The 15191-nt window shown below is 44.5% G+C and overlaps 1 protein-coding gene across 7 annotated transcripts in view; it reads right to left on the bottom strand.

The window, feature by feature from the left end:
- The window catches only part of PRPF4B (pre-mRNA processing factor 4B), a 191630-nt gene extending 183908 nt beyond the window's left edge, over positions 1 to 7722 (bottom strand). For 4 of the 7 annotated variants that reach the window (XM_029590565.1, XM_029590562.1, XM_029590564.1 and 1 more), the window contains exon 1: positions 7600 to 7642. Coding sequence is in view for 2 of the 7 variants with exons in the window: in XM_029590568.1 (XP_029446428.1) it covers positions 7600 to 7634 (35 nt within the window). In the remaining 5 variants the exon portion in view is untranslated. Of the gene's footprint in view, positions 1 to 7599 lie in introns of all 7 variants that reach the window. The other 3 variants (XM_029590568.1, XM_029590567.1, XM_029590563.1) reach the window with 3 other exon arrangements.
- Positions 7723 to 15191: the final 7469 nt, after the last annotated feature.

Genomic DNA, 15191 nt, shown 5'->3' with positions numbered 1-15191 from the left:
GTGTCAGCACTAATTTCTGAAAGTAAAATGTGCAGCCTGGCTGCACATTTTACTTTCTGTATCCCGCGCGCATACCTAATAGCGCCGTCAACATGCATTTGCATGTTGAGGGCGCTATTAGGTGCCGCGGGTTGGACGCGCGTTTTCCTCCCCTTACTGAATAAGGGGTAAGGGAAAACGCGCGTCCAAGAGGAGGCTAACAGTGCGCTCCGTCGGAACACACTGTACTGTATCGGCCTGACAGTAAGCCACAGTTTCCCAAACTTTCTAAGATAAGGATGACATAGGACATTCCAAGTCATCTAGAGGAACAAGGGGGGGGGGGTCTCCCCCTTGAAGTATGAGTTTATGGGGGGGGGGGAGACATATGCTTTCCTTTTAATGATCTGTAATGCTAAGAAAGGAGAGAGGCAGAAGGCAAGGTTCCCAGGAAAAGGGGGGGGGGGGGGGGGGGTGGGTGTGTAGAAAGTTAGTGTCAATAATATATTTCTAGACTTATCAACTTCTAAGAAATCTAGAATTATTACTGATGCTCTTATCTGCCACGCCCCTGGAACCTGGCCAAGCAGAGTAAAGTGCGTGCACGCATATTTGCAGAACACGTCTTCCTCTCACCCCATCTCCCTTGGCCCTCCTTCCCTTCCCCACTCATACCAAACAATCTTCAGCTAATGGGGCCTGGCCTTCCTACCAATGGATCAGTTCAGCAGCATGGGTCAGCCAGTTGTTCTGCTGGCTTAGCCTGGGAAACTCCACTAGTTTTTCTGCATTTCCATCACCATGCAACTCTTTTGCTTCAGATTGCAGGGTCTGGGAAACCTCACCAGTATTTGTCACAGACTCCTCAAAACAAATAAAACTATTTTCTCCTGGGTCGGATCCTGCAGCTTAAAGACAAGGATGGTGGACTGGAAAAATGAGTTCCATGGGCCATAGTTTAGGGATCCTTGCAGTTAGCTGGAAATTTACTAATGCACAGAGAATTAAAAAAAAAAGTGGAAAAACCTGAAAATGTGTGTAAAGAAAATATTTAGTACGCAAAAAAATGTATGCACTGAAAACAGTTTATGCGAACAATTCATGTTTTCTGCACACAAAACAACCTGCGTACATAAAAAAAAATGCCCTCTGTTCAGAAAACATTTTTTGGTGTGCATAAATCAACTTGCAGGAAATATATGTGCACATAAAATGGTTTGTATGAACAAAGCACGTTTTCGGCGTATAAAATTCCTGCACTGTTACTCCAACCTCTGCACATATACTAACATTAGAACTAGTAAATTTACTCCACTTCGAACTAGAAGTTAAGTTTCCTGCACACCTCACTGCATAGGAATGTAAAAATTAATGCCATCACTAACATGGGATTTGCAAGAAAAGACCTGTACACACATTGAGGCTAATGCAATAGTTGTTTAGCTGAACGCAGTTTTCCCCAAACTAAACGCACATTACTCCGGATGAAGGAAGGAGTTTTACCTGCACAAAATGTGCATTTAAAAACATGCGCTCAGCTCAGCACCCTCACATAGAAATTCTATGCAAATAAGGGCATTAAGAATTTCCTCTCAATGCAGAGAGGCGCGCTGGCTGAGCGCAGATTTTCTTAACACTAGAAACTTTACTCCTGGTCAGAGGTGGAGTAAAGTTTCTAATACTGGATCCACTGTCAGGGTCCCCACCATACTTGGGAAGACAAGCGACAGAGGCTAGACAGTGCATTTATTTTTTACATCTAACCATGGACAGATAGCTGTCTAGGAGCACAACAAGATATATTCTCCTAGGGGCAGAGGCAAAAAAAATGCATTGAAAGCGGGAGCCGAGTGTTCAGCACCTGCTTTCCTTACATGCCCCCAGGCACTTCTTCTAGGGACGCCATGCAATATTTAAATTAGGGGTCAAGTTGTCAAGGAGAGGGTAGGGTCAATTGTGCAACCCAAGGGCCTCCTTGACAGCAGGCACCAGGGAGAGGTCAGCTGTCCACCGGTTAAGAAAACGGACACTGAATTTATTGGTGTCCATTTTCCTAATCAGTGCACAGCCACAGGTTCGGAAAACAGACGTTGGTTAGCTGAGCATCCGTTTCCTGAACCTAACCGCCAACACTTTAAAAAGATTTATTTTTTTTTTAAATCTCTTGTTCCTCCAGCTTAATATCACCATGATATTAAGTCATCAGATGTACAGAAAAGCAGTATTTTCTGTACAACTTTTTGGGGCACACAGAAATTAATGCTTGCTTTGGACAGAATTTCTGAGAGCAAAAATGTGCATATTGAATGCACCTTTTTTTTACATTTGGAGTGACTAATAGCCGCATCAATGTGCATTTGCAAGTGACAAGTGCTATTAGTTTCACAGCACGTTGGACGTGCATTGTGGAAGCGCTAATCCCAATATAGCATAAGGGGCTGTGGACGAGCCAACACAACCAGTGTCCAACTACAAGTTAAACTGTGCTCAGCTGAGTGCACTGTATTGCATTGGCCCCCCAATTAGGAGAACAACCAAAGAAACACTCCTAACAAAAAATATGCATCTAAATTAGGAGCACACCAAAGATATGGTCCTATATGCTCTCTCCCATTCAGTCCCTCCCAAGTTAAAATGTGAGTTCAGCCTGCACATTTTAACTATGTATACACATTTTAACTCCAGATGTATAAGCTTAAGAATATAAGAACATGCCATACTGGGTCAGACCAAGGGTCCATCAAGCCCAGCATCCTGTTTCCAACAGTGGCAATCCAGGCCATAAGAACCTGGCAAGAACCCAAAAACTAAGTCTATTCCATGTTACTGTTGCTAGTAATAGCAGTGGCTATTTTCTAAGTCAACTTAATTAATAGCAGGTAATTGACTTCTCCTCCAAGAACTTATCCAATCCTTTTTTAAATACAGCTACACTAACTGCACTAACCACATCCTCTGGCAAGAAATTCCAGAGTTTAATTGTGCGTTGAGTGAAAAAGAACTTTCTCCGTTTAGTTTAAGCTTACTGCATTGGAAGTTTAAAAAAAAAATTAACCTGTGTGAGAAAACTGTGCAGTAAATTTCAGCACACAAGCTCATAACGCACAGGTTACTGCAGCAGCCTGTGTGCAAAACTTCTTGCTGCATCAGACGTAATGTTTGCACACAAACAGGTGCACAACTGCATGTTAAAATATGCCCTCTTAAGTGCATCTTATTACATCAGCCCCTCAACCTGAAGATAAGACAAGAGGCTGGAAGAACTGAAAGGAACCAGCACAGGAAGGGGAAGAGGCAGAGGTGCTGTAGGCAAAATCAGGCCAATGTAATACCGTCAGCCGAGCGCACTAGTTAACCCGTGGTTGGAGGCACATTTTGGATACGTATCCACAACCCCCTATGCTGTAAGGCGATTAGCATGTCCAGAAAGCACGTCCAAACCCCCATGAAGCTAACAGCACTCATCATATGTAAATGCATGTTAAGGCTATTATTCTCCCTGATGCAAAAAAAAAAAAGTGCCTGCCAGGAGCAAGCATTAATTTCTAAGCAGCCCAAAAAGTATACAGAAAAGCAAAAATACTGCTTTTCTGTACTTCCTCCAACTTAATATCGTGGGGATATTAAGTCAGAGGAACAAAAGGTGGAGAACTTTAAAAAAAAAAATTTTTTTTTAAAAACATGCCAGCAGCCAGGTTAGGAAAAGGGACGCTCAATTAAACATCTGTTTTCCTAACCTGTAACTGTGTGCATGTTAGGAAATGGGACGCTAGTGAAACTGAGCATCCCTTTTCCTAACCCACTGACAGCCACCTCTTCTGGGTGCCTGCTTCCGAGGAATTGCTAGGGCACACACTTTCTGGAACAGTGTGCAAATCCAAGGCTTTCTGGAACAGTGTGCAAATCCAAGGCTCTCGTGCTAAACTTTCAAAAGGGAAACTTTGATAAAATGAGAAAAATTGTTAGAAAAAAACTGAAAGGAGCAGCTACAAAAGTAAAAAATGTCCAAGAGGCGTGGTCATTGTTAAAAAATACCATTCTAGAAGCACAGTCCAGATGTATTCCACACATTAAGAAAGGTGGAAAGAAGGCAAAACGATTACCGGCATGGTTAAAAGGGGAGGTGAAAGAAGCTATTTTAGCCAAAAGATCTTCATTCAAAAATTGGAAGAAGGATCCAACAGAAGAAAATAGGATAAAGCATAAACATTGACAAGTTAAATGTAAGACATTGATAAGACATGCTAAGAGAGAATTTGAAAAGAAGTTGGCTGTAGAGGCAAAAACTCACAGTAAAAACTTTTTAAAATATATCCGAAGCAGAAAGCCTGTGAGGGAGTCAGTTGGACCGTTAGATGATCGAGGGGTTAAAGGGGCACTTAGAGAAGATAAGACCATCGCGGAAAGATTAAATGATTTCTTTGCTTCGGTGTTTACTGAAGAGGATGTTGGGGAGGTACCCGTAATGGAGAAGGTTTTCATGGGTAATGATTCAGATGGACTGAATCAAATCACGGTGAACCTAGAAGATGTGGTAGGCCTGATTGACAAACTGAAGAGTAGTAAATCACCTGGACCGGATGGTATACACCCCAGAGTTCTGAAGGAACTAAAAAATGAAATTTCAGACCTATTAGTAAAAATTTGTAACTTATCATTAAAATCATCCATTGTACCTGAAGACTGGAGGATAGCAAATGTAACCCCAATATTTAAAAAGGGCTCCAGGGGTGATCCGGGAAACTACAGACCTGTTAGCCTGACTTCAGTGCCAGGAAAAATAGTGGAAAGTGTTCTAAACATCAAAATCACAGAACATATAGAAAGACATGGTTTAATGGAACAAAGTCAGCATGGCTTTACCCAGGGCAAGTCTTGCCTCACAAATCTGCTTCACTTTTTTGAAGGAGTTAATAAACATGTGGATAAAGGTGAACCGGTAGATATAGTATACTTGGATTTTCAGAAGGCGTTTGACAAAGTTCCTCATGAGAGGCTTCTAGGAAAAGTAAAAAGTCATGGGATAGGTGGCGATGTCCTTTCGTGGATTGCAAACTGGCTAAAAGACAGGAAACAGAGAGTAGGATTAAATGGGCAATTTTCTCAGTGGAAGGGAGTGGACAGTGGAGTGCCTCAGGGATCTGTATTGGGACCCTTACTGTTCAATATATTTATAAATGATCTGGAAAGAAATACGACGAGTGAGATAATCAAATTTGCAGATGACACAAAACTGTGCAGAGTAGTTAAATCACAAGCAGATTGTGATAAATTGCAGGAAGACCTTGTGAGACTGGAAAATTGGGCATCCAAATGGCAGATGAAATTTAATGTGGATAAGTGCAAGGTGATGCATATAGGGAAAAATAACCCATGCTATAATTACACGATGTTGGGTTCCATATTAGGTGCTACAACCCAAGAAAGAGATCTAGGTGTCATAGTGGATAACACATTGAAATCGTCGGTTCAGTGTGCTGCGGCAGTCAAAAAAGCAAACAGAATGTTGGGAATTATTAGAAAAGGAATGATGAATAAAACGGAAAATGTCATAATGCCTCTGTATCGCTCCATGGTGAGACCGCACCTTGAATACTGTGTACAATTCTGGTCGCCGCATCTCAAAAAAGATATAATTGCGATGGAGAAGGTACAGAGAAGGGCTACCAAAATGATAAGGGGAATGGAACAACTTCCCTATGAGGAAAGACTAAAGAGGTTAGGACTTTTCAGCTTGGAGAAGAGACAACTGAGGGGGGGATATGATAGAGGTGTTTAAAATCATGAGAGGTCTAGAACGGGTAGATGTGAATCGGTTATTTACTCTTTCGGATAGTAGAAGGACTAGGGGACACTCCATGAAGTTAGCATGGGGCACATTTAAAACTAATCGGAGAAAGTTCTTTTTTACTCAACGCACAATTAAACTCTGGAATTTGTTGCCAGAGAATGTGGTTCGTGCAGTTAGTATAGCTGTGTTTAAAAAAGGATTGGATAAGTTCTTGGAGGAGAAGTCCATTACCTGCTATTAAGTTCACTTAGAGAATAGCCACTGCCATTAGAAATGGTTACATGGAATAGACTTAGTTTTTGGGTACTTGCCAGGTTCTTATGGCCTGCATTGGCCACTGTTGGAAACAGGATGCTGGGCTTGATGGACCCTTGGTCTGACCCAGTATGGCATGTTCTTATGTTCCTAACACTTCCTTTTTACCTTGGCAGCAGATTTAAATATTAATTCAGGTGACCTGAAGAGGTCGATCAGCACATGTTAGGAAAGCGGACGCTCAATCAAGAGCACCAGTTTTCCCCAGTGCTGAGATTGCATCTGCCTGTATGTGTGTGCTGCACAAAGCTGGACCCAGCTATTCATGCCCTGCATGCTGCTCATTGATTACCACACTCCAGAACTCCTGCTGTAACTAAGAGGCATGTGTTACAACACATGCTCTAAGAAAGGCATTCCTACATGTTTAAGAGCCAGGGGTGATTTTTCCATAGCACACCTGATCAGTTCTGAAGGCATGTCGGTTGGGAAACACTGCAATTATATGCCAAGGAGGAGAACTCTTACCCTGCTTCTCTACTAAAGACATGATTTAATATAGTTGAATCCACGCAGTAGTTACACTGACCCATGAATTCTATGGAGTTGTAAGAATTTTTTTCTTAATACAATGGGTAACCAAATCAAAACATTTTATTTACCACATAACAGATACTACAACAAATAATTTCTTTTCCCCGTGGAATACTTTCATATAAACAAAATGCCTACACACGTTGTAAGTTAACTAAACAACATTCAGCTATTCCAGCAGTGTGAACGGTTTAATGGTAGAAAGAATTAACATAAATCAAAAGTACAGACACCCCAGCGAAAAATGTGTTTTCCTTTCATGTCTGGAAAATAGGAGTAAAGATATAATTAAATGGAAATAAGCATTCTACCAGATACACAAGAGAAAACAAATGCTAAACCAGTCATGCTAGGTATTCAAATACCCACGTCCAAGTACCGAGACTTTTTGCCCCGATTTGGTTCTAGTGACCGGGTGACCCCAAGAAAAAATTAAACAGAAGAGCAAAGGGATTTTCTTTCAAAGGGAAGGCTGGGGGCAGCCATCGCAGCAGTTACTGCCCGCCAAACTGTGTTTTACACCTCTACTTCCGTCACCTGAGAGCGATTGGGGGGGGGGGGTAACAGCAGAAGGAAACCACAATGCGAAAGGCTGCGGTGGCGGCAGGATCTACGATAAAGCAGCAAGGCCTAGGACCGTCCCACGCCCCTAAACCTGGGAAGGCGCGAGGGCCGCGGGGATCCAGCGCGCCCATCCTCCTCCCCCCCCCTGCCACCGTTGACTCCGCTCTGGGCGCGCGCACGGAGGGAGAACGTGACTGCACAGGGCAAGGCCGAGATGGCTGGAGCGGAGCCAGCGCTCTGACAATGTTTTTCACCCGCTCGAAAAGTTAAAACAAACAAAAGAGGTTTATGATCCGGTGGGGGGGAAGGGGCAGAAAGCACAACGACCGTTACTCCACCCGGCAGACCGCGCGTCCTATCTAAACACATCGACAAACAAGCGCGGCACACGAGTAAAATTAAAAGCTGTCTCTTACTCGGGATCCCGCAGCTCCGAGTCCACGGCGGCCATTTTCAACCTCCAAGTGTCTTCGGTCGTTTACGGCGCCTGCGCATTGGGGGTCGCGCAGGCTAGGAAAAGTGGAACATAGGAGAGTAGCAGCTTCCGCAACGTCCTCGTTTTAGTTCCGGGGGACCTCTGCAGCGTTGTGATACTTTTTGCGCATGCCCAGACTCTCCTTGGTTTAGGAGAGTGCTTCTTGACTTCGAAAAGTAATGGCTGTTGCTGGTCTGGTTGGGCAGAAGTATTATCAAGTGGATTATTTGGTTTCGCTTCCGGGAGCACGGTTCTCCCTATTCTCACTTTACACAAAACCACTAAAGAGAGTTATAGGTGTTGTGCAAAGGATTATCTCCTTTGTAGGGTTTTGGAAGGAACAGTGAGGGGGCTCAGCTGAGGCTTGAAAATGAAATAAGTGAGAGAAGGAGAAGATACAAAAGGAAACATCAACAGGTAGTTGTGAAAGAGGTATTATACTCCAGTGGAGGCTGATTCTGACTGAGCTGAAAGCCTAAAAAAGCAGGTTAAAACAATTGGACCAAACAGCATTTTTTAATAATGTCAGCTATGTTATTAGGCTGAAAAATCTTGGGTGACCTTGTTGCCTAATATAGAGAGGAGATTCTGTGGCTTAGGGGATCTGATCCCACTGACAATGCAAGAACAGTTTTCAACGAGAGCACAGCACTCCATTATAGCTTCTTTCTTCTCCCTGGGGCCTCTCTAACTCTCTCAGGGCCTCACCTTTATATCCCTTACCTCAGGGAAATGCCCCCACCCGAGGATCCCCTGTCTGTCTGTCTGTCTTAAGGTGGACCGGGCCAGATAGCTGGAGCTGGTCCGTTAAGGCAGTCTGAGGCTCTCTGTCATATACCCTATCACATTCCCTCCCCCTCAGCTCAATCTTCCTTAGTTGAGCACCTACCTGTACAAGGGAGACGTCTCTAGAAAGGAAGTCTGCATTTATATTCGCCTTCCCTGCTCTGTGTAGGACTTTAAAGTCAAATGGTTGGCATGCCAGAAACCACTTCATTACTCATCCATTGGACTCCTTATTCCGAGCAACCCAGACAAGGGGTTGGTGATCTGTTACCAGCGTAAACTAGCGGCCCAGTAGGTAATAACGAAAAGCCTCCAAGGCCCATTTGACAGCTAAGGCCTCTTTCTCTATCATTGAATAGCGTCTCTCTTGGGGTAGTAGCTTCCTGCTAATGAAGGCTACTGGGTGTTCTTTGTCTCCATCATAATGGATAATACATTAAAATTGTCGGCTCAGTTTGCTGCAGCAGTCAAAAAAGCAAACAATGTTAGGAATCATTAGAAAGGGAATGGTTAATAAAAAGGAAAATGTCATAATGCCTCTATATCGCTCCATGGTGAGACCGCACCTTGAATATTGTGTACAATTCTGGTCGCCGTATCTCAAAAAAGATATAGTTGCGATGGAGAAGGTATAGAGAAGGGCAACCAAAATGATAAAGGGGATGGAACAGCTCCCTTACGAGGAAAGGCTGAAGAGGTTAGGGCTGTTCATCTTGGAGAAGAGACGGTTGAGGGGGGATATGATAGAGGTCTTTAAGATCATGAGAGGTCTTGAATGAGTAGATGTGAATCAGTTATTTACACTTTCGAATAATAGAAGGACTAGGGGGCATTCCATGAAATTAGCAAGTAGCACATTTAAGACTAATCAAAGAAAATTCTTTTTCACTCAATGCACAATAAAGCTCTGGAATTTGTTGCCAGAGGATGTGGTTAGTGCAGTTAGTGTAGCTGGGTTCAAAAAAGGTTTGGATAAGTTCTTGGAGGAGAAGTCCATTAACGGCTATTAATCAAGTTTACTTAGGGAATAGCCACTGCTATTAATTGTATCAGTAGCATGGGATCTTCTTAGTGTTTGGGTAATTGCCAGCTTCTTGTGGCCTGGTTTGGCCTCTGTTGGAAACAGGATGCTGGGCTTGATGGACCCTTGGTCTAACCCAGCATGGCAATTTCTTATGTTCTTATTTTCTCTTGAGTGAGGACGGCTCCTAGCCCCACCTCTGATGCATCTGTCTGTACTATAAAGGGCTTGGTAAAGTCCGGACTTAGTAGAATAGGTTGCGAGCATATGTCTTTCTTTAAATCCTGGAAGGCTTCCTCCGCCTCTGCAGACCATCTAACCTTCTCTGGGGCTTTCTTTTGTAATAGACATGTGAGGGGCTCCACTTTTTCTGAAGAGTTTGGTATGACCCGTCGATAGTAACCGATGAGACCTAAAAAGTTTCTCACCTTACTCTTTGTCTGTGGGACTGGGACTCGGGTAATTGCTTCTATTTTCCGTACCTGTGGGTGGACTTTCCCTCTCCCAAGGGAGTATCCCAAATATTGTACTTCTTGACCCCTTAATTTACATTTATTGGGGTTGGCTGTCAATCCAGCCTTTCGTAGGCTTGTAAGTACGGCCTGTAATTGCCTTAGGTGTGTCTCCCAGTCTCCACTGTAAATGACGATGTCGTCAAGATAGGCTGCTGCATAACCCTGATGCAGTCTACCAAATGCTGGAAGGTAGCTGGAGCCCCATGAAGTCCGAACGGCAGGACTGTAAACTGGAAATGTCCCTTCGGTGTTGAAAAAGCTGTCTTCTTCTTCGCAGTTGGCGCTAGAGGAACTTGCCAGTACCCCTTCGTCAAATCCAGCGTGGAGATGAACTGGGCAGTTCCCAAGCGTTCAATGAGTTCATCCACGCGGGGCATCGGGTATGCGTCCAGCTTCGAAGCCTCATTGACATTCCGGAAGTCAATACAGAACCGGATACTACCATCCGGTTTTGGTACCATTACAATAGGTGAGGACCAATCGCTATTGGATTCCTCTATTACTCCAAGTCGAAGCATTTCTTTCACCTCAGCTTCTACCACCTGCCTCCTGGCTTCAGGAATCCGGCAGGACCGTTGTTTAACTATTACTCCTGGAGTTGTAATAATATTGTGACAAGCTAAGTGAGTTCTCCCGGGCATAGTTGAAAAGACATCTTTATTCCGAGTCACTAGTTTATCCAGGTCCACTTTGTGCGTTGTGGAAAGTTTGTCCCCTTATGGGATCATCTGGGGCTCGGAAGTTTGTGAAGCGTCTGGACCAAAGTCTTCTTCTTGGACCAGACTGCAAGTCGGAGCAACCCATTTTTTTAGTATATTCACGTGGAAGATATGGACCTTCTTCCGTTTGTCAGGTTGGGCCACTTTATAATCCACCAGGCCCATCTTCTCCAGTACCTCATACGGACCTTGCCAACGGGACAGCAATTTACTTTCCGACGTCAGTAGTAGCACTAGTACGCGGTCTCCCGGCTGGAAGACCCAAGGAACAGCGGACTGGTTACACTGCCGGGCTTGGGTAGCCTGGGCCTTTTCCAGGCATAATCGGGCAGCCTCTCCTGCCCTCCCCAGTCGGTCCTGCATCTGGATCACATAGTCTGCCAAATTCCGTCCAGATTTGGGTTCCTCCTCCCAGGTTTCTCGTACTACATCCAGGATTCCCTGTGGTCTTCTATCATACAATAATTCGAATGGGGAAAACCCGGTCAAACTTTGAGGGACCTCTCGAATGGTGAACAATATATATGGCAAGAGTAAGTCCCAATTCTTGCCATCTTCCGCGATGAACTTCTTCAATATCTGTTTGAGAGTTTTGTTAAAACGCTCCACGAGCCCATCAGTTTGTGCATGGTAAACTGATGTCCGCAAACTTGTTTCATCACTTTAGAGACAAACTGGGTCCCTTGGTCGGTTAATATCTCTTTGGGTAACCCCACCCAGGAAATCACCTCCACCAAGGCCATGGCTATTGTTTGAGTCTTCATATCTCGTAGGGGAATAGCTTCTGGATACCTGGTTGCATAGTCGAGAATGACCAGGATATATTTGTTTCTGCTGCTAGACCTCTCTAAGGGGCCTACCAAGTCCATAGCGACCCTCTCAAAAGGTGTCTCTATAATTGGCATGGGCACTAGGGGGGCTACGTGCGTTGCTGCCGGTCTGGCCAGCTGACAGGTAGGGCAGGACTGACAGTAGTCCTGAACGTGTCGATACAAGCCAAGCCAATAGAACTGGGCTAAAATCTTTTCTCGTGTTTTCTCTTCTCCTAGGTGGCCCCCAAAAAGGTGACTATGGACGAGCCGCAACACTTGCTTACGATACTGCTGGGGAACCAAAAGCTGCTCAACTGTTTTGCCCTCCAGATTCCCCTTTGCTACTCCGTATACTAGATTTTTCTTGAGTACAAAAAAAGGGGGGGCCTGGCTTTTGACCCTCCACCCCAGAGACTAATTCCCCATCTATGATCTGTATATTCTCCCGGGCCCCTTTTAATGTCCCATCTTCTTGTTGGGCCCGCCTAAAATTCCCAGGGTTTCCCTCGCCTATCCAGTCTGAGGAACCTCTATGGGTTGGGGAGCCCCCTCTAACTCCACAACTGCCTCTAAACCTTGGGAATAATTATACTTTTTTATCCTACGTTGTCTCCGAGGCTTGGGTGTCTTAGGATTATTAATATACAAGTCCGGGTCTTCTAACGGAAAGACCTCCAGAAATGAGGTCTCTTCCTTGCTGAAGTCATTTGGGGCCCTCATGAGCCGGGCCCAAAGAGTCCCAAAGTCTGGATAATCTCGTCCCAGTATCACCGGATATGGTGTCCAGGGGAGCACTCCCACTTCTACTGTCACTTGTCCCACTGGAGTCTTCAACAGGACCTGACTGGTCGGTTATTGTCTCTGGTCTCCATGTATGCAAGCGAGGGTCACTGTCTGTTCATAATCAAACTGTGTTCTTTTGACCATTTCCCTCCGAATGAGAGTTTTTACACTTGCCGAGTCTACTAAGGTTTGGGTCGAGTCGCCCTCTAGCTCCACCGGAACCAAGAAGGTTGTAAACCCCGAGCGGGGAATGTCCACAAACGAACAGGAGTAAGGGGCCACCAAATTGACGTCCATAAATTCATCCTCCACTCGATAGCAGTCCCGAGCAAAGTGCCCCCTCTATCCACAGTTGAAGCAGGTCTCTTTGGGCGTTACTGCTTCTGGGTGTTTACTCGTTCTGCCCTCGGGCCCCTCTAATGCATTGTCGGGGTCTCGTGGGGTAGGGAGACTCTCCACTTCTCGGCTGATATAGCGGCTTAGGGCTCTGCCCCTCGATTCTCTCCTTCCTTTCTCCAAGCCTTTTATTTCGGAATTCTTCTCTGCTGGAGTAAGCCCATGGCCTATGTCTGCAGCATCCAAATAACACTCTACTAGGGAAACCACATCCTTCAGGGTCGCCGCTGTCTGTCGCCGCACCCATTCACAAACTGTTCTGCCACGACAGTCCTCGCAACTTCAACTCCCCTTTTATTATCGGGTTCTAGCCACCGCCAGCACCGGTCCTTTAATTTCTGAGCCAGAACCCGGGGTCTCTCTCCTGGTGTAAAGGTTAAGCCCCAGAAACTTTTCCAATAAGACTCCTTAGACAGTTCCAATCTATCAAGTATGGCAGCCTTGCCTTCCTGATAGTCTTGGGCTTGCTGGTTGTCAAGGGCCCGATATACGGCCTGGGCCTCACCGGTTAAATGTGGGACCACTCTCATGGCCCACTGGGACCTAGGCCAGGCCATGGCCTCGACCACCCTTTCAAAGGTGACCAGGAATGCTTCCGAATCATCTTGGGGGCCCCATCTTTGTCAGCCGAATTTCCACTGTTGGTGGGGTTGGACTCTGTTCCATTCCGGTGTGTACCCCATTGGTCCCTGGCACTGGTGTCCTTTGTAGTAATTGGCCGTTAAGCTGTGCTTGGGCTTCCAGGTGTTGCTGCAGTTGTTGCAGTAGCTGCTGGTACTGTGCATACTGGCTCTGAGCGGCTGCCCGGAGCTGTTGCTGTCCCTCCACCAGGGAGGTTCCTGCAGAGGCTATTCTGAGCTCCTGCCCCTTCAAGACCGGAAACCTTTCCCCTTCTTCCAAACAAAAGAAAAGCCTGCTTCACCAGCTCTAACTCACTTCTTCTGTTCCCTCCCTTTGGCAGAGCTTCTCTCCTTAGCCGGTACCAACAAACAAACAAACAAAAAAAAAAATCCTGTGTTGCTGCCGTTGCAGCCAGGCCCCAAAAAAAAATTATTTTTTTTTTCTGCTAGTGTGGGTCCCTGTCTGTGCAGACGCTTAGTACAGGTAATCCCGCTTCTGCCACCATATGTGATACCCTTGGAGCGGTCTAAGACAGGAGAAGGTCGGAGAACAGACCAGGCTGGAGTCTGTTCTGCTTTTCAACAGTTTAATTACAAAAAGTTCAGCAAGACAAAATCAAAATGGCTGCTTTCCTCAGCAGACTGACAATGCAAGAACAGTTTTCAAAGAGAGCACAGCACTCCATTACAGCTTCCTTCTTCTCCCTGGGGCCTCTCTAACTCTCTCAGGACCTCACCTTTGTATCCCTTACCTCAGGGAAATGCCCCCACCCGAGGATCCCTTTCCTGTCTGTCTTAAGGTGGACCGGGCCAGATAGCTGGAGCTGGTTCTTTAAGGCAGTCTGAGGCTCTCTGTCATATACTGTATCACAGGCAGCCTGAGGCTCTCTGTCATATACTCTATCACAGTGGTATTAACATGGAATATGTCGATCAAGTTCGGAATTTGGTGGTTCTTTTTTGACCCCTTATTGTTATATAGAAAACAACTATAAAACTTTATGTATTCTACATAAAGCGATCAGGTGGAATGGCTAAATGCATCCATACGGCTTCATACACCACAGCGAAATTTAAGATCAGCTAACAAAGGGCTTTTATCAATACCTTCACTGTCCTCAGCCAAACTGACATCGGTCAGAGAGAGAGCAATATCTCTTGCAGGTCCCAAACTATGGAACAAACTGCCGACAGAACTAAGGCTTGAAACTAAACTCAATGATTTCAGGAAAATGCTCAAAACATGGCTTTTTATTCAAACTTTTAATGACGGCACAGGCTAATCGAACTTTGAAACACTTCAACATGCATTTATAAACAAACATGACAATTTTTTATTTTTGGTTTTGACAATTATCTTTTAATTGTATTGTTTATTGTTTAGTTTTTAATATTGTATTAAGAATTACAGTTTATGTTAAAATATTGAGTTTATTTGTAATTTTTAGTTGTACTGAATTTTTATTATTTTATTATCTTATGTACTGTTTTTATATGTAATGTAGTTATTGTAAACCGATGTGTCGGTATTTTCTAAACACCGGTATAGAAAAATTCAACAAATAAAATAAATAAACAACTAAATTCAGTTCTTTTTTTGGGATATTTTAAATTGAAGCAACAAAGACATCTTAGGCCTTTACTTGATCAGTCTGATTTTCATACTTTAGTTCAGGTGTTCATTATGACAATTCTTGACTATTGTATTTCTTTGTACTTTGGAATTCCTAAAAATAGATTGTGAGCAATTCAGCTCCTCCAGAAGTTGGCCGCTAGGCTGGTTTTGAATGGCCCTAGGCAAGATAATTTTACACCTTTGTTGCGCCAGCTTCAGTGGTTGCCCAACAGAGGATTAAGATTTTAACTCTTATATTCAACTTG

Source organism: Rhinatrema bivittatum, chromosome 2 (genome assembly GCF_901001135.1).
Source record: "Rhinatrema bivittatum chromosome 2, aRhiBiv1.1, whole genome shotgun sequence".
Classification (NCBI taxonomy): Eukaryota; Metazoa; Chordata; class Amphibia; order Gymnophiona; family Rhinatrematidae; genus Rhinatrema; species Rhinatrema bivittatum.
Note: the sequence above shows the minus strand (reverse complement) of the source record. Positions and strands in the feature narration are given on the sequence as shown.